At 40.3% G+C, this 24,887-nt stretch overlaps 1 protein-coding gene across 1 annotated transcript in view; it reads left to right on the top strand.

The window, feature by feature from the left end:
• The window catches only part of hmcn2 (hemicentin 2), a 356,871-nt gene that overhangs the window by 177,723 nt on the left and 154,261 nt on the right, over positions 1-24,887 (top strand). Inside the window, 13 exon segments of the mRNA XM_034169771.1 lie at positions 3,979-4,106; positions 4,228-4,394; positions 4,396-4,480; positions 9,215-9,298; positions 11,481-11,672; positions 14,433-14,563; positions 14,683-14,827; positions 19,836-19,962; positions 20,033-20,190; positions 23,452-23,730; positions 23,804-23,946; positions 24,301-24,451; positions 24,620-24,844. Coding sequence (XP_034025662.1) covers positions 3,979-4,106; positions 4,228-4,394; positions 4,396-4,480; positions 9,215-9,298; positions 11,481-11,672; positions 14,433-14,563; positions 14,683-14,827; positions 19,836-19,962; positions 20,033-20,190; positions 23,452-23,730; positions 23,804-23,946; positions 24,301-24,451; positions 24,620-24,844 — 2,015 coding nt within the window.

A 24,887-nucleotide genomic window follows, 5' to 3' on the forward strand; every position in this document is an offset into this window, starting at 1 on the left:
TTTGATGCAAAAAACAACAGGATACCCCCAAAAAATAAAACAATGTATAATCCCTGTTTTGAGTATATTATGAAAACATGTGATTATGGTTTCTGTGAAGGCTCTCAGTTGTCCAGGTGGTTTCCATAGTAGAGAAGCTTGAATCTTTGACTGGACTGTGCTGCTTGATGCAAGGACATTTCGCTTCTAATCGCAGATGCTTCCCCAGCTAAATTTCTTGCTCTGGTAGGCTGACTTCTGTCTTGACTCTTGTATAGAAGAGTAACAGAAGCCAGCAAAAGCTGGAGTTTTAAACCTAACCAGACCCCTCCTACCGAGAGGCAGACTACTATTGGCTAGTGACTAACAACTGCTCTAATTAGCAACTATTGTGCTCCAGTTTGCACCCTCCTAATGACAGGGCAACTGTCCCTCCTAACGATGGGACTGACGACTCTCCTGATGACTCTACTGACGATGTGAATGGTCTTGATTCATTTAAAAAGAGTGCACGTTGTGTCCCTTTGCCTGTGAGGTGGAGCAAGCAGCCAGGGGATCAACACACCGCACAGTGTGTTTTTTCAAAAATATACAAACACACTGTTTCGCTTTAAATGTGCAAAAGTCTCTTTTCGATCATCAACAGTGTGTATCTGTCTCACTGTTTGATAGTGCAGAGTCAATAATATGAGCGAAGCGATGCACAGCGGCGCAAAGCTCACTCATGGTACAGGGCATCCTAAACAGGAAGTGCCCATTTTCAAATCCACAGTAAAACAGGAAATGTTCAAATGTCAAACACTTCCTGGATTGACAGACGAGATCCCATGGAATCTCGCGGGAACTCAGTGGCGAGCTCACACTCAAACAGGAAGTGCCTGTTTCAGTCACAGTGAAACAGGAAATGTTCAAATGTCAAACACTTCCTGGAATGGGTGGAGCTAGAGAGGAGGTCAGGGTTTCACTGGACTCTCCTGAAATTTGATTGGGCACAGATGATTGACATGTCATGGCACCACACGTCTGGTTGAAAGAGCTGCATTTTCAAATCAGTGAGTCGCACTGACTGCTAGGTTCCTCCTGTCCAGTAGTTGGTGCTGTGTACCACAAAAGGTTCTAATCCACCTTAGTAGAAGAAGAAAAATGTTTGCTCCAAATTTGAACTGAACATGTCATTTGAACTAATCACACCAAACTTATACTAGTGAGTAAACGACTGTATTTTATGTCAGAAATGAGGTCCAGGTTGTTAAAAGCAGCATTTCTCCTTTAATTTGGGTGGCTTATTGTTGTTGGGTTATTAGTGCAGCAGATAACTGAAACAATCCTTCAGATAGTGATACAAGCGTCAAATTCAGCACAAATAGAGCTGGAGCAAAATTAATGGAGCAACTTTAACTTTTGACCCCTGTACAAACTGAAACTGACCTTTGTCACCATTCTTGCTGCTTTTACCTCATAACTCCATAATGTTCAGTCACAGATTGTCCAAACTATACTTTTTTTTGGAATCTTTACGATCAAGCAAATAATGTGGTGTAGTTTTCTATATGATTGGAGCATCTGTTAATTTAGACCAGGGGTGGACAACTTGTTGCAGAAAGGGCCAAGAGGGTGCAGGTTTTCTTTGCAGCCACTGATTCCACCAGGTGATTTCACTGATTAACTGATTCCATCTGCTCAAAGTGATATTAATCAGTAAAATTACCTGGTAGAGTCAGTGGCTGCAAAGAAAACCTGCACCCTCTTGGCCCTTTCTGCAACAAGTTGCCCACCCCTGATTTTGACCCCTGTGTAATTCTTCAATTGACCCCTACCTGGCTGCCTATTGAAAATTCAAGTGACCAATCAGTTTTTTATTTTTTTAAGCATTAATGTCTATGGATTATTTGTGCCAAATTTGATGCTTGTATCACCATTTGCAGGATTCCACTCTAAATATTCTCTTATCTGCTGCACTGAGATGTAAGATGTTGCTCCTCAGTGTTTCTCAATTGCCCTCAAAAGTATTGGAACACTTGGTATTTCACACATTTTAATTTGTTTATTCCATTTCAAATACATTTTTTTCTAAAATTATCTTCCTTAACTCAAACTGAAAGCAAATCTCTACAACTTGATATGAATGAATTAAAAATATGAAATCCAGCTTCCTGGTGAAGTGGTGCAGAGGAGGATTTTCTTTAAAAGAAGACCTGAAAGTTCAGCTACAATTTGACAGAAAGTACATTTGAGATGAAAGCCTAGATTTGATTTTTTGGTTAAAGAAATGTTTGTATTGCTTCATAATTGATGTAAATAAGTCCAAGCCATATTCAGTGACTTGGAAATGTTTATGTTTCCAACCCCTGACTTGTCTAAAGAAAACTGGCAATAAAAGTGATTATTATTTTCATGTTTTATCAAGTTTTAGAGATTTGCTTTGAGTTTGAGAAAGATAATTTTAGAAATTTTAATTCTTTATTTTTGTTGTATTTCTTGTATTTAAATGACATAAACAAATTAAAATGTGTGAAATTCCAAGGGCACAGTATCCTAACCTTATGATGAGTGCAAAATGAGTGTGGTATTGTGAATGTTTTGTTTAAGAATGTTTAATTTTCACTGTTGCTGCACTTTGTGTCAAATCATAGTCATATCGTATATCATATTGATATGAATTTCAGTAAGGATATCTTCTATTATACATTCCATATCTAAGGTGGAACTCTACTAGTGTTTACTAAGGTACACCTAAATATCTTAAAAAAAGAGAGAGAGAGTATTGACAACCAGCGATGGTCGGTTGACAAGCTTTTTTATCCCATGGGAACTCTTCCTACCCACCTAAGCGGCTCAAGAATATGGACAGCATGTATATAAGTGACATTTACATGATAATTTATATGACAATATTGAGATATGAAATCTGGCCATATTGTGCCAGCCCTACTGTCAACTTGCTGAAAACTTTGAATATTAATTTACATCTACATAAAAAATGCAGGGGTTAAGAGGCTGTAATTGGGGGGTCAGCTGAAAGCAAAAAAGAAAAATGCTTAAAAAGGTGGAGTGAATGGGGGGCTCCGCTCCCCCAGAGGCTGAAGGGCAAAATAAGGAAAATGCTTAAAAAGGTGGGGGGTCTGGGTGGGCGCTCCCCCTCCCCCCCAGAAGCTGAAAGGTTTTGCCCATGCTATATGCTCCCCTGAAGCATTTACTCAAAATAAAGTCTGAAGAAACTAAATGACATGGTGAGATGCTGACGAGCTTCGCTCATTCATGTCCGTGACATATACATATTAACAGCAGAGAACCCTCTTTTCTGCAACTTCATATGCACTCTGCAGGCCTCGGGTGCGGGGGCGGAAAGCCCCCCTCATAACCCTTAAGTGTCCACTTGTAGCCATTTTAAAGACCTTTTTTTCCACATACTGTATAATAATAGTAATATTAACCAGATTTTATGCTTTGAAAAAACAAGATAGTATTTAAGAATACTGTCCTTGTCATAAATTATCCCTGTTGTCATAAATCATCCCTGATTTTGTCATTTTTGGAATTGGGGATATCAAGCTGGCAATGGGAGAGTGGCTTTAGGTCAAGGATAACTGCTTGTCTTGGTTTAGTTTTATGTTGTTTCATCGATTGTCCATTATACTGTATATTTATAATGAAAGTATTCTGTTACATATTCTTCTACTGTGGATTTAGAGCTGAAAATGGATTTAAGTAATAATCCAACACTGACAAACTTCTTATCAGTGGAGAGAATTCAGCATTTTTATCCTTATGTACAGTTTTAGCATAACACTGTACCAGTTATCAGCAGATGTAGTGTGAATTTAAAATCTGAATCTTGACTATTTTTATCATCTTCTCCTTGAATGCACAGGGCAACAGAATATGACAACACAATATGACAGGGCACATGAAATATGACAACAAAAATGCACAGAAAATCTCCCTTTTGAACAAGCTGTATCTCCATGCTTTTATCCCTGACTTGTAACTGCTCTCCAGGTTCACCATTTTGCCTTCAGGCTCTCTGAGGATCACCGATGTTCGTCTGCTTGATAGTAAATTGTACACTTGCACCGCAGAGAATCCAGCAGGCAATGCGTCCCTAAGCTACGATTTACACGTTCAAGGTAATTCTGTTTTCATTAAAAAGTTCTCCTTCTGAAAACATCTAAACGTGCCATATGGGGATTGCATCATTGTGCACAGATTCTTTGGTAAAATATGTCAAACATTTGTGATGATCTTCAGCTAAGCCACGGATCCAGCCTGCTCCTTCCCTCCTAAAGGCTCTGAAAGGTCAAACAGTGACTCTGCCCTGTGTGGTCCAGGGGGAACCAAGCCCTAAAGTCATCTGGTTTCACAATGGACATCCTGTTGGAGACAGGAACTCCACGGCCCTCAGGATCCAGCAGGTCCAACTTGTCCGACCAGGGGCACCTACCGGGTGTGGCTAAGAACAGCGCTGGACAGGAATCCTTGGAGATCAAACTGGAAATTCTTGGTGAATACATAAAACAAAACACAAGAATTTGTGTATACACAAAGTACTTTGGAATTCCATTTCACAGTACAGAAAATTTGTATATGATGAATTTAAGTGGACCAGTGAATTTTGTCCGTTATCATCAAAATCCCTTTCATGTATAAAACAGACAAAATCTATGTAAAAAAAAATGGACAAAATCTGTAGTATGTATAAAATGAACAAAGTTAGTTACAGTCAGGAGACACTGAATGATCTATGGGGAATCCTGAATCGGGACCTGCCTCATTAATGACTGGGTCAAAAGCTTGTCTGAAATAAATAAACGCCTGCCTTAAATAAGCGCTGGACATGTGCATTAAAAACATTACATTTGGTCAAGTCACTCTTTTTTCTAAGTCCACTGTGCAGTGGTACCTTAAAATCCTAAAGCCTGATTTATGCTTTTTCTGCACTCTGTAACTCCATGGCCATGCAATGACGTCGACGTATGTGTTAATATTTGAAGTGCCTGCTGTGGCTTATTGCAAGTTGCCGCAGATCGGTTGGTTTTTCTGGATTAATTTGTCTCTCAACGAGCTTCTTATACAATTGTCAACCTCCAAACCAAAGGTAAGGTGTACAGTTTCCTCCATGAATTGTCGGTCCTTTGAGCCTCTTTTTCTGACTTCCATATTGTAAAGTTGGTCATGTTTGTGGACGTTTCTACCAAACATATTTGATCCATGATCGAAATGTAACCAGTGTGCGCTGTTATGTGACGGACGCAGCCCGGAGAACCGACCAGCGTTTGAAGGACCCAGTATAAAATAAGCAGAGCAACGGTAACAAGGATAACAGGGTTTAATAAACATAAACAGTGATGTGAAAAAAATACAACAAATAAGTGCGCGGTCTGGCGTGGCGGATTTGCGGTGTGCTCCCAGCAGCACAAAATGGTCCGGAGCCAGAACCAGTTCGGACCCAAGGACCCCGCCGACACCCCCCAGGTGGCCGCGACAAACCGAGTCTGTGAAAGAAGAAATCATTATGTGAGTCCACACTCTACACACAGTGGGACCGCTCAAAGGTGTACAAACAGCAAACACTTCCTGGCTTAATTACTAATCAGCTTCCCACCCTGCAGGCATAGAACACCCTGTTCACAAAACTCCACAGCAGTGGAAGCTGATTAAACGACTACATACAGCTCAATATAATAAGGTGTGAGGGACACCACATTTACTGACTGTATAACCTCAGGAAGTGTGCTGACGAGCGTGAGACCTCACCCCCTCCTCTTTCCCAGACCATGCATCAAACCTGGACGTTCTCTGCATCCACTGATGATGAGATGGCTCTCGAGACGATGATCTCACCCGTCTGGTCACAAGGTCGAGTCTCTGGCAAATACACACTGTGTACTCCAGTCTTAAATGCCACCATGTTCCAATCCATGTAGATGCACCACAGCTGTGAGTCCTGACAAGCCGCAGGTGATCAGCCTCAGGTGATCAGGGTGAGGTCCTGATAAACTCAGCTACACAGCCACTCAGTCCCAAATGCAAGCCACCTGGAAGGAAAAACAAAAGACAGGACAAAAAACAGAAACAAAAAGGCAGCCAGGCCCCCCCAGCCATACAACATGCGCACTGCAAAAACTTCTAAAATATGATCGGAGAGGAAGGAGTGAAAACGTAAAAGTGACAAATCACAGCGCTTGTGGTCTCAGATTTAGCAGGTGCACTGGTTCGCAGTCATGCAGAGGGCTCTGATCTAAAACTCTTTGATTCGCCACAAACAGGGATATGTGTGAAACCTAACACTATATTACAGTCTAGGCAGCAAGCAGCATTTCGTTAATAATCACCAGCCTTGAATTACACCCTGCCTCGTTAGGTCCTGTATCTGAGCACAGTTTGAAAAAAAAGAAAAAAAAAAGGCAGGTCTTTTAATCAGAAACACAGAACACACTTTCCTCGAATCGGCGAGTGTCGGTGCTAAATTTCATTTCATACCACTGTTACTGGGCACATCCAGACTGCGCTGTCTGGTATATGTGAGGGTTTTTAATGAAAATGCATTGCGATGGGACAGGACCTTTTGTCCGATGTGAGCGAAAATCCATTATATACGGTTTTTATTACATGGAAAACCATACAAAAGCATTGGGACTTTTGCCTTTGTCAGGCGAGTGCGAATATCCAGTTCATACGATGATGGTTTAGGCGAGTTTTACTCTATTAACATTTTGAATACATTTGGATCCCCCCCCCCCCAACCTTTGCTTGTTTAATAACCTAACTTTAATGCTTTTCGATGCCATCAGCTCTTTGTAATATTTACATTCTTGTTATTTGATACTTTCTTGTGTGAGGTTTATATAAAAGAAAATTGTAGTCTAACTACATCAAGCATATTTTAAGTGGCCTTATAATGTAAATCAGCAACATATTTTCTTGCCAATTTTCATGTTTTCAGTAAATGTAAGAAGACCCAGTGCATTGCTAAATTAATTTAATATTCAGTTCAGTTTATTAAATAGTGCCAAATCACAACAAAGTCACCCCAAAGAGCTTCACATGGGTAAGGTCTAACCTTACCAACCCCTTGGGCAAGCACATACAGTAGTGTTCAGAATAATAGTAGTGCTGTGTGACTAAAAAGATTAAGCCAGGTTTTGAGTATATTTCTTATTGTTACATGGGAAACAAGGTATCAGTAGATTCAGTAGATTCTCACAAATCCAACAAGACCAAGCATTCATGTAGATGCACACTCTTAAGGCTATGAAATTGGGCTATTAGTAAAAAGTAGAAAAGGGGGTGTTCACAATAATATTAGTGTGGCATTCAGTCAGTGAGTTCGTCAGGGTTGTGGAACAAACAGGTGTGATCAGGTGTCCCCTATTTAAGGATGAAGCCAGCACCTGTTGAACATGCTTTTCTCTTTGAAAGCCTGAGGAAAAATGGGACATCAAGACATTGTTCAGAAGAACAGCGTAGTTTGATTAAAAAGTTGATTGGAGAGGGGAAAACTTATACGCAGGTGCAAAAAATTATAGGCTGTTCATCTACAATGATCTCCAATGCTTTAAAATGGAAAAAAAAAAAAAAAAACACAACCGTGTGAAAGAAAATGGAAAACAACCATCAAAATGGATAGAAGAATAACCAGAATGGTAAAGGCTCACCCATTGATCAGCTACAGGATGATCAAAGACAGTCTGGAGTTACCTGTAAGTGCTGTGACAGTTAGAAGATGCCTGTGTGAAGCTAATTTATTTGCAGAATCCCCTGCAAAGTCCCTCTGTTAAATAAAGGCATGTGCAGAAGAGGTTACAATTTGCCAAAGAACACATCAACTGGCCCTAAAGAGAAATGGAGAATATTTTGTTGACTGATGAGAGTAAAATTGTTCTTTTGGGTCCAAGGACCGCAGACAGTTTGTGAGACGACCCTAACTCTGAATGCAAGCCACAGTTCACAGTGAAGACAGTGAAGCATGGTGGTGCAAGCATTATGATATGGGCATGTTTCTCCTACTATGGTGTTGGGCCTATATATCGCATACCAGGTATCATGGATTAGTTTGGATATGTCAAAATACTTGAAGAGGTCATGTTGCCTTATGCTGAGGAGGACATGCCCTTGAAATGGGTGTTACACATTTGCATATCAGGAGACCACACATGGGTTGGAGACACAGTAATTTATGTGTTAGATACCCTGTGGTGCTGAAGAACTGCGCATAGTATTAACTAAATGTCATCATATGACTCCCCAGATTGACAGTTTTTTGTTTGCTAAAGCTCATAGTCAACTTTACCTCCTTGTGCAGTGGCCATACATCGAATCTGTCTGTGGACAGAGGTGATGTTACAGTGTTCTATAATAGTTTTGTGGAGGGCTTTAGTGTATGGATGAGATTGAAGACTTAGTAAATGTCATTTATTTATTTTTTCTCCCATTGATTGATACCACCAAACTATTTAATGTTAAATAAATTATAATTGATAACAGATCAAGACCATAAATCTCGTGGTTCCCAAAGTTTTGATAGTTTTTGTCATACCATGTTTTGGAAGCTGACAAAGTCCAACCCAATCTCCACAGTTTGGGAACCAATGATCTTATGTTATGTTGCTATCTTAAAGGTCATCCAGAAAAGATCAGGTACACAGTTTTACCTAGAAGAGGACTCAGTAAGTACATACAGTATCTACACCAAGATCCCCTGAACAATCCTCTGGTCTCTATTGACATTTTCTTTTCATTCATGCTGACTGGTGACTTTGATCGTGATGACACATCTTTAATTCCGATCACTGAACTTTGATCCTGCGTACTGAATTTTGATCGTCCTTACTGAACTTTGATCCTGCTTACTGAACTTTGATACTAATTGCTGAAAACAAACTTTTTGATTAAGATCAAGGTTTGTCTGTCAGCAGATAGACTAAGGAACCTGGAATCTGGATCTCCCTCAACATTTCATCAACTTTTCCGTGAATGAAGACCTACATCTGCCTCAGATTTCATTGAAATCCATTCCATGTCCTTTTGATATAAGCAGATGAGACACAGGCAAACAAAAAGTCAAACTGCAATGAAAATATGACCTTGCTGACTGAGTAATTACACCACAATGTCCAATGAGCTGCCCCCCCAACACACACACATTCTTTTCTTAGCTTCAGTCCCGTGTTCAAAATCATCTGACCTTGTACTTTCATCTGTTGTTTAACATGTTTTGTGTCTCTCTCTTTCACAGAAGCGCCTTTCTTTGCTGAGTCTGGAGACGCCATCGTGGAGAAAGTAGCAAACAGCAAGGTCGTCATTCCTTGTCCCGCTGAAGGTGCGAAACAGAAGCAGGCAATAAGTGGACACTTTTAGAAACGGCACCGTTACAAAGTGTCAGCTGGGTGAAAATAAGTTTCCAAAGAGTGAAATGTGATTCACGAGTGAATCACTTTTCATAAAAGTTTATTTAAATTACATTTTAAGATATCGCTGCTTAAAAGGGCAAAGTCATGATATTCATTTTGTTTTAAGCTTCTCTTGCTGCAATATAAAGCTTCTTTGTTTGATAGTGCAAAACTTTTTTTTTTACTTTTTTAACAGTAAAAATCTTTGATGAAGCAGCACCTGTGAAACATTATCACAGCTGCATTCTTTATATGTGCATTTTTAAAAGCAATTTTATTATTCACTGTCCTTTCTGAATGTGTCATTTTAACAAGACTTGTGCAAACTTTACTAACCTTGAAATTTTAGCATATAATACCAGTAAATCTAACGTCTGTAGCCTTTCACACAATTCAATACTATAAAAAGATATTGTAGGAGAAATTCCACTTGGCGTGTGAATTTGTGCTCGTCCAAGTGCTGGTCGACTGTCACCAGAGACATTTTTGGAGGAAAACAAACTGAAGATGTTTAAGCTTCTTTTAGGCTCTGTTTCTTGTCATTGCATCACATGGAGATGTGCGTCTCTCTCCATATTTTAGCATCTCTGAGGCATTTGGGCTTGCTCTTTGGAAAGATGAGCCTCTGCGTCCCAGACATGCATGCACAGACAGGTCTTATTTGGAGCTTTGCCATGGTAAGCGGCTCTGCTATAGGAGTGAGCACTGAGAATGATGTGGAGCAACAGCTGCAGCAGCAGTCCGCCTGCTGCCTCAGTCATCCACATCTGCTTTCCTGTAAGTTGCAGCATGCTGGGAGAGGAATCCTAATTACAGGCTGCTGCTGGCAGATAAAGAGCAGAGATGTCTGAGGTGCAACACCGAGAACTGGAAGACGGTGACGAGCCACAGTGGCCCTCCTCCTCCTGTCCAGAGTCAGAGCAGGAAAGCAGGAGACCCCAGAGGGAATAAAGATGGTATCACTGTGCTGTAGACACGTAGAGTATGTACGCACAGGTTTTTGTGATCCGCTGGAATGCTTTCATTCACTGCAAACACATTGCATTTGATTGAGGTAATAATCGAGGAAACATGTGGAAGAGATAACCACAGACCCGGCAAATAAATACGACTAATGAGATTTGTTTACATCTAATACAGAACATGTGGAGACGTTTCCTCCCCGAAATGAGACAATGAATTTGCCTCAGAGCTCCTTAACTGTAAACATGTGTTCTGACAGAGGGCAGGATCTCATCGCTGCCCATCGATCGTTCCTTGTTTACAACGCGGGACGGCTGTTTGATCCCCCTCCTCGTCTGTGTGCATGTAGAATCTGTGTAAGCAGACAGAGTCGCGGCATTCGGACCGCTTCTTTCTGTTCTTGTCTTTGTCTCGGGGATCTGCAGAGGACATCTGCTTGAGGCTCCCGAGTTCATGCACCAGTTCCTTTAATGTGTAAACACTCAAGTGCTTGAGTGTTTGCCAACAGATCTTAGTGGCAGTGTTTTAAATCTCACCCTCCACGACACCGCTGTACCCTCTGTGCTGTACTCTTTACAGCTATCAGTGACCTTGAAGAGGGCTCAAACTATTCTGGCACATTGTCCTGTCCCCCACCGTGATGTCCAGCAGAATGATTTAGTGCTGGCTTCTGTTTATCTTGGATTATGCCACTTTATTTTCATTTATATAGCACCAAATCACAACAAGGTTCCCTCAAGGTGCTTCACACAAGTAAGGTCTAACCTTACCAACCCCCAGAGCAAGAACACAGGTGACAGTGGTAAGGAAAACTCCCTCTGATGATTTGAGGAAGAAACCTCAAGCAGACCAGACTCAAAGGGGTGACCCACTGCTTAGGCCATGCTAGGACACAATAGACAATACAGGAAAATTTGGGAGATTTTGGGAGTCCAAGTAGAAACCACACACATCTCTGGATGGAGCCACACCTTAAACAGAGAGAGAGAAAAATAAAACAGAATCAGGTGGCAGAAAGACAACAAATGCAGTGTAATTTGTCAGCATTTAGTAACACGAAAAACAGAAGAAATATAATAAGGTGTTCTGTTCAGAAGAAGCAAAGATGTGGACTCACTCTGAGTCCTTTTTTTGTTTCTCCACCTGCAGGTTCGCCTCCTCCCAAAGTGCGCTGGTTCAAGAATGGCCTGGAGATGTATCCGGAGCAGTCCCAGTTTTCTGTAGCGAATGGGGGATCGCTTGTGATTAGTGCTGCATCAGCAGGCCACAGTGGTGACTTCAAGTGTGTGGCCACCAATGAAGCAGGATCTGTTGAGAGAAAGACCAGGCTGAAAGTCAACAGTGAGTTTAATTTATTTTCTTAATTTGTAATTTCATTTATATCATTTATGTAGCGCCAAATCAAAAGAAAAACTGCCTCAAGGTGCTTCACACAAGTAAGGTCTAACCCAGGGGTGGGCAATTAATTTTTACACGGGGCCACATAGGGAGCCTGAATTATGTCCGAGGGCCACACCATTGATAACTTGGCTGTCTCCCATTACAAATTTTACAAAAAATTACCTATTTAATAGCTTTTATAGGTCATTTTTATTATTGCAATAATATGTAAATATTTAAACATACCTAAATAAACCTCTCTAATGATTTGCAACACACAAGCTTAACATTTTTAATATATGTAATAATAATCACAGACCTCATGAGGGCCGGACAGAGACATGCAAAGGGCCGCAGGTGGCCCCCAGGCCGCAGTTTGCCCAGGTCTGGTCTAACCTTACCAACCCCTACAGCAAGAACACAGGTGACAGTGGTAAAGAAAAACTAACTCTGATGATATTGAGGAAGAAACCTCAAGCAGACCAGACTCAAAGGGGTGAGCCTCTGCTTAGGCCAGAACATTCTTCCTCTGAACATTCCTGCAGTAAAAGTGTGGTGAATCTAAAATCTAAGTTAGTCTGAAATCTGATTTTACGCAACTACCCTCCGCTCTATATCAGCCCAACACAGAGAACACTTTGGGCAGTTTGTTTACATTTTATTAAAATCACATATTTGGGATTGAAGGCTGAATTAGAATTTACCTCAAATTGATGGGCAGCTGTAGGGTGGGGCTACATCTGCTCCAGAAAATTGACATTTTGCTATTCAATGTCCCATTTCCAGCCTGAGTTTATCGAAATTGATCTAATCTAATACTACAACACCTCCAGGTGCATCTGTGACATATTATTGATATACTATGAGTATTTCAACAGGATGAACTGACAAAATTCATGACATTCATATAGGATGACAACTGTATATATATTTCATTATTCTGTTTGCTTCAGTAGGCCAGCATGTTTAAAAATGGATTATTTCCTTGTCAAATTACTCTGTGAATGAGAACCTGCTGAAACCTAGAAACAGAAGGAAGACAGTCCAACAGTCAAAGAGTGAATGAAAAAAGTGCTACCTGAAGGAAGGTAGCCTCGATCCTAACTGTGCTCTTTGTTGTTTAATGTGTATTTTTCCCCAGTTTTTCACTTCCTGTCAGGTCATAGTCATAGGTCATAGGTCAAACTGCTGCTGTTAGTTATATATTTTGCATATTGCATGGGTGAATTCAATTAGTTTAAATTTCAACAGCAGCAAATCAAAATTTAGATTATCATAAAGCACCATACACGAGTAAAGTGTTGTCCTTTCCTGGCCCAATGAAGAAACACATTGGCAACAATCGTCAGGAAAAATTCCCTCAGTGATTTTTACCCGAGGCCAAAATATGGCCATCGGGTATTGCAAAGACTTTGCATCCATCTGTCCGTCCATCTATCCGTCAATCCATCCGTCCGCCTGTCTGTCTTTGATCAGCATAACTCCAGTCCTATTACTGCCAGGGTCTTCAAACTCACTGGGAACATTCTTGGGACACAGACCTTGCACAAGTTCAAAGATGGCAAACTTTGACCTATTGTAAGGTGTCAAAAGGTCCCAAACTTTGTACACACTCTTTCATTGATTACCTGCTCATGCAAACAGGGGTGTTTTAAGTATTGCATTATATTTTGATTATACAATAGGAAGAAACCTCAATCAGTCCAGATTCAGTGGGTGACCATCTGATATGGCTATGATTCACAACATTTGAACATTTGGATAATAGTCACATGAGATTTACCTTAAAATACATATTTGCCCATTTTCTACAACACCACTATACAATCATACCCATGCCAACTACTGCCTTTCAAAAAAATCGCTGGAGTAGCCACAGCTCAAAAATCAGAAAGCCAACACTTAACGGTCCCACAGTTATTGATCAAAATGCAAATAATGACAAACTTAATTTCCACAAAAACTGTTGACAGGCTTTCAGCTTTTTAAAATTCAAAATCTTTTTTCATTTGTTACCAGGATTTGTCAACAACTAACGAACCAGTTTTCATAAAGGTTGGTGAATAGCTCAGGTATGACTTTGGATAAGAACCATTAAATGTTTAGGGGTGTTCTGTAAACAAACGGTGGAGCCAGAAACTGTATTATGTTTGTCTCATTAAAATATAGGATGTGTTAAAAAAAAACTGACTGTCATGACAGCAGATGAATTCATGAATTGAATTGATATTAAAAAGTTTGGAGTAGAGCCAAGCAGAAGGACAGCATCAGGGCTTATTGTTATTATTTTTGTTAATAGTATTCATTGTAAGATGCACAATGTACCATTGAAACTATTTTCACATATACACATATACACACATATTTATGTCGATGCAAAATTAATCAGTAAAGAAACTTATGGAAATACCTTTGGCTGGGTTGTGCCCTCTGAGTGCATATCTAGTTTAATATAGCTAGGGTTTTCTAGTAAGGGAAGCCACCAAGACGCCATGACAACTTTGGAGGAGGTATCAGCTTTTGTAGCTGTGACTGGAGAAACTGTGCGTAGATTTTGACTTTGACACAAGAAAGCAGATCAAGTCCAGATAGAGGTCTTCAACCAGCCATCTAAAACAGCTTCAAATGTCCGTTTCTTCCCAAAAAAATTAATAGATGGCACAGTAAATCATCTGCAAATTAAAATGCAAACCTTCCCCTGATGTCCTGCATCCACTCCAGTTCCTCCAGAGATCCAAGATGATGGCCAGCCTGAGAACCTGACCGTCACCTTGAAGCAGCCTCTCACGCTCGGCTGTGATGCCTTTGGCATTCCCTCTCCATCAATCACCTGGACGAAAGACAGACATCCTGTGAGTTTATTCAACACATGCAAAACGTCTTTATTCTTGCATCTTCAGACTTAGATCCACAATGCCACCAAGTGGTCCTCACTGTAATTGCAACATATTACTGACAACTATGAATTCAGGTGGAGACTCCTGGAATATACATGCAGAATGGTCAAAGGCTTCTCAGGATCTACAGAGTACAGCCAGAACACGCAGGACTGTTTACCTGCACGGCTCAGAACTCAGCCGGAGAGGCTCGGAGACATTATCACGTAGTGGTGCAAGGTGAGCTTACAACATTTTACAGCAACGTCTGTACACTTCAAACTTTTACATCTGTGATTTCAAATCATTGATATTGATGTTATAAAGCTCAGACCTCCACCTCAGCCAAATATTGTGTGATACATTTCTTTTGAAAAATTAGTGTGTGTGTGTGTGTGTGTGTGTGTGTGTGTGTGTGTGTGTGTGTGTGTGTGTGTGTGTGTGTGTGTGTGTGTGCGTGTACAGTGAGGCAAATAAGTATTTGATCCACTTTCAGTTTTGCAAAATCAATACAAAAAAAATCATTACAATAAAAACGAATGGCAGCAGAGTACGAATGAATGCTCTACACGCTACAATATAAATATATAAGTCAACATACAGTGGGTAAAATAAGTTTTGTGGGGAAAATATTGCAACATTTTCCACTTACAAAGAATTGAGAGGTTTGTATTTTTTTTTTATCATAGATACACTTCAACTGTTAGAGACACAATCTAAAAAAAACAACAGAAAATCACACTGCATAATTTTTAAATAATTAATTTGCATTTTATCACATGAAATAAGTATTTGATACAACAGAACAACAGACCTTAATATTTGGTACAGAAACCTTTGTTTTCAATTATAGAGGTCAGATGTTTCCTGTAGTTCTTGATTAAGTTTGCACACTGCAGCAGAGATTTTGGTCCACTCCTCCATACAGATCTTCTCCAGATCTTTCAGGTTTTGATTTTCAGCTCCCTCCAAAGATTCTCTATTGATTTCAGGTCTGGAGACTGGCCAGGCCACTCCAGGACCTTGAAATGCTTCTTAAAGCGCCACTCCTTAGTTGCTGGCTGTGTGTTTTGGGTCCTTGTCATGCTTGAAGACCCAGCCACGACCCATCTTCAATGCTCTTACTGAGGGAAGGAGGTTGTTTGCCAAAATCTCACAATACATGACCCCATCCATCCTCCCTTCAATATGGTGCAGTCATCTTCTCTCCTTTGCAGAAAGGAACCCCCAAAAATCATGTTTCCACCCTCATGCTTCACGGTTTGGATTTTGTTCTTGGGATTGTTCTCATCCTCCAAATACGCCAAGTGGAGTTGACACTCAAAAGCTCTATTTTGGTCTCATCTGACCACATGACCTTCTCTCATGCCTCCTCTGGATCATCCAGATGGTCACTGGTGCAGTTCAGATGGGCCTGGACATGTGCTGGTGTGAGCAGGGGGACCTTATGTGTCCTGCAGGATTTTATACCATGACGACATAGTGTGTTACTAATGTAATCTTTGTGACTGTGGTCCCAGCTCTCTTCAGGTCATTGACCAGCTCCTCTCATGTAGTTCTGGGCTTTCTTAGAATCATCTTTACCACGTGAGGAGAGCTCTTACATGATCTTGCATCTTGCCCTAGACTGAGGAAGATTGACAGTCATCTTGTGTTTCTTCCATTTCCTAATAATTACACCAACAGTAGTTGTCTTCTCACCAAGCTGCTTGCCTGTTGTCCTGTAGCTCATCCCAGCCTTGTGCAGGTCTACAGTTTTGTCCCTGGTGTCCTTAGACAGCTCTTTGATCTTGGCCATGATGGATAGGTTGGAGTGTGATTGACTGAGTGTGTGGACAGGTGTCTTTTATACATGTAACGAGTTCAAACAGGTGAAATTAATACAGGTAAAGAGTGCAGAATAGGAGGCCTTCTTAAAGAAAAACTAACAGGTTTGTGAGAGCCAGAATTCTTGCTGGTTGGTAGGTGATCAAATACGTATTTCATGCAATAAAATGCAATTTTTTTTAAATCAAACAATTTGATTTTCTGAAAAAAAAAAAAAGATTCTATCTCTCACAGTTGAAGTGTACCTATGATAATTAAAAATACAGACCTCTGTATTCTTTTGGAAAACTTGCAAATGGCGATATATTTGAAATGTTCAAGAAAGTCAGATAATTGCGGCTGTATTGGTGGATTTGGATGCATTCCAATGTTTAATGGACTATTCCTTCTCCCAGGGTAATAATAACGTTGGTCAACACGATTTTTGTTGCTTTCATGGAGTTTTTCCAACGGATTTTGTTCAATTTGAGAGCGCTGAATACGAATCTGGTTTTAGTTTGGCAATCACACGTTTTTGAGATATGAAAACAAAATCTTTTAAACAATTGATATTTCATGGCAAAAGTTAAAAAATTTACATTGCGTTTAAGGACCCATATATGGAATAATATTTGCAGTGGAAGGTAACTACTCACTTTGGGCCCCTTTACACAAAACACGAAGTTGGGCAAAAGAAGTAGAAACCGGCCAAAAATCCATGTGTGACACCACGTCATGCTGCTGCTGTGGGGGAACACACACCAAAAAAAAACACACACAGCAATTTCTAATATTTAATCCCTCTTATCGAGCAGACAATAGAAGTATGACCCTTCTCTTCCTCTGTATATGACTCATGGTCATAGACTTACAGTCATGTAATGACATAATGAAGCAGTGCGCTCTTGTCATGTACACATTTGCTGGTGCCACGTGTCCAGCCAGCCTTGCGTGTGTGTCCAGCCAGCTCCCCGTGTCCGGCGAGGGGGTTATTCCCTCAATATACAGAACCCGGGAGAGGTTCCTTATGTGATATTTTTTCATGATTTTTTTTTTCTGCCCTTGATAATTTGTGAGCATATTTCCCTTTAACTGAGCCCTCGAATTAATAAAACGTGAGCACATCATAGGCATTACAGTTATACACATTACAGTTCATATTGGTAAGTGATGATAACCATAGGCAGTACTCTTTGTAGCAGGGTCACCTGCAGTCAGTAGATGGAGGTCTTGAATATACATATGCTATAACGTGCTCATGTTTACATATGTCAAGACAATACTGAGTGCACATTTTAAAAATTGTGGCCACGTTTAAGTAGATTGTGTGCACAATGTTCTATAACTGTGTTCGCTGAATTGTGCTCTCATTATACTAAATCGTTCCCTCATTTTAATAAATCATGCCCTCATTTTACTCAGTTGTGCGCTCGTTTTAGAAATTGTACCCTCATTTTACTAAATTGTGCGTTCATTTTGCAATGCTTAAAAAATAGCACAATTTAGCAAAATGTGCACACACTAGTAAAATGAGAACACAATACAGTAAATTTTGCACACAATATAGTAAATGAGAGCACAATTTAGTAAAACGAGCATATGATTTAATAAAAAGGAGTGCTCAATTTAGCAAAATGAGCACACAGTGTTGTAAAACGAGTGCACATTCTCTCAACATGCTAAACATTTTCTGATGACACTTTAGGATGAACATGAGCCATCTGCATTAACTGAGCTTGAAGGGTATTGAAATTGTTAGAGCACATTTGGGACACTTTTGGTGCTGGATTTCAAAATCTAATTCTCTTTATCTATAAAAATGGAAGAAAATTGATGCCTCTTCACCTGAAAATAAAACAGCTGATATCTGTGCATGGGCAGCACAGTGGCTTAGTGGTTAGTACTGTTGCCTCACAGCGAGAAGGTGCTATAGTGGTGCAGCTTAGCTAAAATTTCCATAAAAATTGTTCATTTTGTGATCAAAGCATAGAATTTGGCACACATATTCTAAATTAACTAATGTTTATTTTCACATATGGAGCCAATCTGGAGCTGACCTCTAATGAGCTACAGGGGTCAGTAATAAATAACACAGGGGTCAAAATGTAAAAATTCTCCAATCATGTTGAAAACTATACCACATTATTTGTCTAATCACAGCGATTCCAAAAAGGTATACTTTGGACTATCTATGACTGAATTCTATGGAGTTATGGGATAAAAACATCAAAAATGGTGACAAAGGTCAGTTTCAGTTTGTACAGGGGTCAAAAGTTAAAGTTGCTCTAATTTTGGTAAAAATTGATGCAAATTATTGGTTAAGTTAATAGCATTTTAAAAAGGAATAGCTCGCACCATCTGTCTTGCTTAGTTATCATGTTACGGGGTAACATATGTCACATGTCATACAACTAGAATCCAATGGATGTCGACCTTGTTTGACCTTTACTTTGGAGACCAAGCATTAAACACAGTCAAAATTAGTCCATTTATTAATCCTTTTATTTTTGCCATTTTTACCCCATAACTCCAGAACATTCAGTCATAGATAGTCCAAACTATACCTTTTTGGAATCTTTATGATCAGACAAATAATGTGGTATACAACTGTAGTTTTAAACGTGATTGGAGCAAATTAAAATTTTGACCCCTGTGTAATTCTTTATTGACCCCTGTAACTCATTATCTGAAAATAAACATTACTTAATTTAGAATATGTGTGCCAAATTCCATGCTTTTATCACAAAATGAACAATTGTTTTGCTGTGCCGCCCCACTACTAGGTTTGCTTCCCAGTTGGTTCTTTCAGTGTACAGTTTGTATGTTTTTCCCTTGTTTGTGAATTGGTGAGTCTTAATTGACCATAGGTGTGAGTGAAAGTTTGCCTGTCTATGTATGTTGGCCCTGCAATAGACTGGCAGTCTGTCCAGGGTGCACCCCGCCTCTCGCCCAATGACTGGTGGGATAGACTCCATGCCCCCTGTGACTCATTAGTCAAAATTAGTAGGTTTCGAAAATGGATGGATATCTTGGATCACTGGAGCCATTAAAAGGGGAGGAAATTAATAAATTGAAGGAACAAGTTGGTAAAACATGGCCTCATTTTTACAAAAGAAAGGAAAAATGATTAGCTCTGATATCATTGATTCCACCCAGATGAATGTACACAGATGGCTTAATAAAACTCTACATACCGCAGCATAATTAATCTTCAATGCTAATGGCCTATTAGTTGTGGTGATATCACTGTAATGCGTTTGCACACCTGCTTTATTTGTAATGCTGATTTTAGCATCTGTTTCTGTCTCCAAATGATTTCAATTAAAATGTTATGGCAGTGATCATTATCTCATTCATTATTTGCAGCAAGCTCATTAACACTGAATGACATCAGTGTGTTTTACTCTGTTGATCCACTGTATATGTGTGTGTGTGTGCGCAGCTCCACCTGTGATCTCAGGAACAACCCGGCTACAGGAGGTAACGGTGGTTCTGGGAGAGGAGGTGGACTTCCAGTGTCGGGTCAGCGGGCGACCAGCACCCAGAGTGGAATGGAGCCGTGACGGAGAGTAAGACTGACCTCTGACTTTCGACCGTGGTACCTGATGTCACTTTGATCCACCTTTCCTTCCTTTGCAGGGTTCTGTCCCCCGATGGAGACCCACATGTGGAGTTTCTGGAAGATGGTCAAGTGTTAAAGGTGAAGACAATCAGACTGAGAGATCAGGGGCTTTACCAATGCCTGGCTAGAAACAATGCCGGAACTCAGACTCGACACTTCAGACTCATTGTGCAAGGTCTGTATGTGGCTTTCTCCTGTCAGTATGAGGTCTTCACCAGTCCTCTGTAGCCAGCTAACATCTAAATTTTACTGTGTCTCATGAAATGAATTTGGTTCATACACACATACTCATCTTCAACTGCTCAGTCCAATTAAGGGTCGCGGGGGACTGGAACCTATCCCAGCAGTCATAGAGCATGAGACGGGGTACACCCAGGACAGGACGCCAGTCTGTCACAGGGCCACAAACAGACAAACAAACACATTCACACTCACACACACACCTACAGACAATTTAAAGATTCCACTCCACCTAACCCGCATATCTTTGGATGTGGAAGGAAACCGGAGCACCCGGAGGAAACCCACGCAAACATGAGGAGAACATGCAAACTCCTCACAGAAAGGCCACAGGTGGGAATTGAACCCATGACCTTCTCGCTGTGAGGCAACAGTGCTAACCACTAAGCACTGTGCTGCCTTGAATTTGGTTCATGTCTAATTTAATTTCCTTTAGTTAGAAATAAATGAATATGACTCAGTATCAATTCTAGTAATGTGTTTGTATTTCTTTGTGTTGTTTGTTTGTTTTTGTTTGTTTTTGTAGTGAGATTGACACTCTGCATAAGGTGTTCAAATGAGAACCTTTGGGAATGAAAGGCACTTGGCAATAGTTTATGGATTTATGAGATTGTTGGGCAGAGTTGTTTGGCAATGCCGATACCTTTCCATAAGAACAAATTTTCAAATGTTAAAGGTTGTGGTGATCTCTGTCTTACTTTCTGGTTGTGAGACACGGACACTAATCAGTGACCTAAGGGCTGACTAGATGTCTTTGGTTCTCTGTTTCTTCAGAAGATTTTTGCTTTGTAGAACCCCACAATCAGGAAAAAAAAGGGGCAGTATGGAAAATGCAAATAAACACCAGACACCCCTCAACCTGCAATGATTTTTACATTTACTTTGACTTCTGTTTGATTGTTGACAGTATGACACCAGGACATTTCATGTTTTATGCGGTCAACTTCATTTCATTTGTTCATCCTTTCCTGCATTTAAGGCCTGTAACACATTCCAAAAAAAAAAAAAAAAAAAAACTGAGGCAGGTCAATTTAGAGCTTGTGTTAGGGCTCTTGGTAAAGGTAATTTACACCAGCGATGGCAGTATTAATGCAGAAAAGTACATTTAGATGTTAGAGCAACATATGCTGCTTTCAAGATGTCATCTTTTCCAGGGATATCCATGCAGTTTTCAACAAGACAACACCGAACCACATTCTGCACACATTACAAAGGCATGGCTGCACAAGCAGAAGGTGTAGATACTGGACTGGCTTGCCTACCTGTCCTCAAGAGAGAATGTTTGGAGAATTTTGAAATGAAAAATGCAATGTAATGATAATGTGTAATATGGCACAACCTTATAGTAACAATGGGACAAAATAATACCTGAAATACAGGAGTGGATATGTATTAAGGCCTAGTTCAAAAAATAATGAAGCCTAACTGCTGATTTGCATTGCATTTGTCATGAACAAGTCATTATTTTATTTAGCACCATCCAGATTTATCTGTGAGTTGCCTATAGTCTCTTTGACAGATATTGAAAATTTCATGGAAAAATTCTGCACGGTTCCAGAGATATGCATGAAATTTACCCCAAAATAGCACTTTTTCAGCAATTTTGTGTGACATTGATATTTAGCATTATCATTTAAAGTTGAATGTTAAAGAAATAACCTTGTATTTTGTCAGTTTGTTTGTGCTTCATGCTAACACACAGTAATACATTTTTGTAAAGGTAGAAATGTAATTTCCTAGAAAAAACATCATGTTTCTAAAGCAAGGTAAAACTGTCGCAAGCGTAACGCTGAGAATAAGTCCTTGATTTATTTGTGTCAAAACCTTAGCTATATCTCCTACTCTGCTTCAATAGAATAATTATATTTCTTGTTCAATAATACCAGGAACTAATGGACAGAATTTCTTTGTTTCAGGCTTCTGCAGAATAAAGAAGATACATCCAACTGTTGTTGCAAGCGTTAAGCTCTAGCACATTATAGTACATATGCACTGATGATTTCTAGCAATGACTGAACCGAGACCAATAGAAATATTGAAACTGATATATAACCATACCTAAAATGATAACATTTCACAATAAAGACCACTTTTAAATTTTGATGGTTATGTCACACTTTGGCTTCATTATTTTTGAACTAGGCCTTAACAAATGAAATTAAGTTGACCACATAAAACATTAAATATCTTTGGTTCTTACTGTATGCAGTGAAATAGATGTCAAAGCAAATGTAAGAATCACTGCATTTTTTTTTCAGTTAGCATTTTTCATCCCATCGCACTTTTTAAATTTTTTTTACTAGGATTGTATGTTTTATTTGGATTTTTTTTTTTTGTTTTTTATGAGGCAAGTACAGGATTGTGAGTCATTGAATGAGTGGGTCCTAAAAATATCTGTAAGTCTATAAGTACTTCTGCATATTATTCCAATTAATGGTCATGGACCACATAACAACAGTCACTGGGTGAGAGGCGGGATGCACCTTGGACTGGCCGCCAATCCATTGTAGGGCCTTCACATATAGACAGACAAACACATTCACTCCCGCTCACACCTGCGGACAACTTAAATCACCATTTCATCCCACCTGCATGTCTTTGGATGTGGAGGGAATGCAGACAGACACAGGGAGAACATTTAAACTCCACACAAAAAGGACCAGATCAGAAGTGAACCTGGGTCCTTCTCACTGTGAGGCAACGGAGCTGAAATTTTGAGTTTGTTTGATACAGGTGAAGATGACAGAACCTTTTAATTTGGGCCAGGTTGACATTTTTTGCATGCACAAAGGCCTTAACTTAAAATAAAGTTATAGAGGCATATCAAGTTCCTTGTGAAGCCTTCTTAAAAATTACAAGGTTTTGGCAGAGACTCAGGCTACTGTTGCTTGTGTGACTACAAGTGGGAGCGGTATTACAGTTTATTGTTGCCTTGGTGAACTCTGACAGTACCACAATCCCCCAACAATGAAATCAATGTTAAAGCATGCCAATAGTTGCCAAGGTATGGCTTTCAAGGCAGACAAGGACTTTAGACTGACAGAATATAACATTAAAAACTGCTACAGGAGCTCAGTATTATGTTACTAATGTCAAATCTCTTTAATTAAAATTAAGGCGTCCACAATGAGGCATTCAATGGATGATTGTAAAATAATTTTGAATTATTACCTTGTGCTCCTCTCTTTCCTTAAAGCCCCGCCCACCATCAGGGGCCCCAGTGGGACCTCGGAGGTGTCTGTTGTCCTTGGATTCCCTACAGTCCTGCCTTGTGATATTGATGGCTCTCCAGCACCCAGTATCACCTGGCTGAAGGACAATCAGCCCATTGTATCAAGTCCCGAGATGACGTACACTCGTGGTGGGCAAGCTTTACGACTAGGGTCAGCCCAGGGAGACAGCACCGGCCTTTATACATGCCGGGCCACTAATCCGGCCGGTACCGTCCTCAAACACTACTCTCTCAGTGTCCTCGGTACGAGACATTCAGATCTGATACAAAACCAACTGGTCAAATCCAACTGTTTAATGTTATATCTGTTTATCAGTCCCTCCACAGATAGAAGGTGACTCTTCATTCCTGTCATCTGGTCATTATGAAGAGAAAGTACGCATCAATGGGACTTTAACCATTTCCTGCTTGGCCAAAGGGTTCCCTGAGCCCAAGATTCAGTGGTTCAAAGACGGACAGGTTCGTGATTTATCTGCACAAACTTTATGGCAGTTTGTTAAACTAGTCACTGTGATTTGTGTTGTATTACCGTCACTCCTCTAGAGGTTAGGAGGGCATTGTCAGGTCAGCTTAGCTCTCAGACCATGAGGTGTTATTACACGTCACCACATCCACCACACTACTGCCTTGGAAGTCAGCCTTTCTATGCCCAGGTTTCACCATTCCCCTGACCTTTTCCATTTGCTTCCTGTGTGGTGGATCATGTACTGACATGTATTGATCCTTTAATTTTTGAGGAGGACATAGCAGTAAAGTCTCATTTTTAAAAACAGCTTTTGTAGGAGAATATTAACCATTTGACATCTTGTTTAGTTGCTGACTGGAAAGACCCACACTGGTATTCAGGATAGTGGTCACCTCCTCTACATAGAGAATGCCATGCTGTCACATGAGGGGCAGTACACCTGTGTGGTCACCAACTCTGCAGGAGAAGACAAGAGAGATTTTCATGTCAGCATTCAGAGTGAGTTTGTTTTACTCTTTTCAATTAGAGGTCTGGTCACACTCTGCAGATGGGTTGCAATCATCATCCTTGCCAAAATTGTACTCATAGCATGTGATCTCCTGTTTTGAATAAAACCAGTCATCGGGAATTCAATGAACGTGAATTGACACAAACACGGCATTTCAGTTCCTCCCGTCTTCCACCGGGCGACTAACAGAGAAGCAGCCTGGAGTCTAAATGAGGAGGATAATGACGATGATGACAATGAGGACATGACTCAAAAGAGAGAGGTTGTCCTCGGCCACCCTATCAGCCTTTCCTGTGAGAGTAACGCCATCCCGCCGCCCACCCTGAGCTGGTACAAAGAGGGACAGAAGCTCAGTGCTGCCGATGGAGTGGTTCTACATCCAGGTCAGGGACGACTCTGAGGTGGATGTCAGTTAAATGTGGGACA

Source organism: Thalassophryne amazonica, chromosome 5, assembly GCF_902500255.1.
Source record: "Thalassophryne amazonica chromosome 5, fThaAma1.1, whole genome shotgun sequence".
NCBI lineage: Eukaryota > Metazoa > Chordata > Actinopteri > Batrachoidiformes > Batrachoididae > Thalassophryne > Thalassophryne amazonica.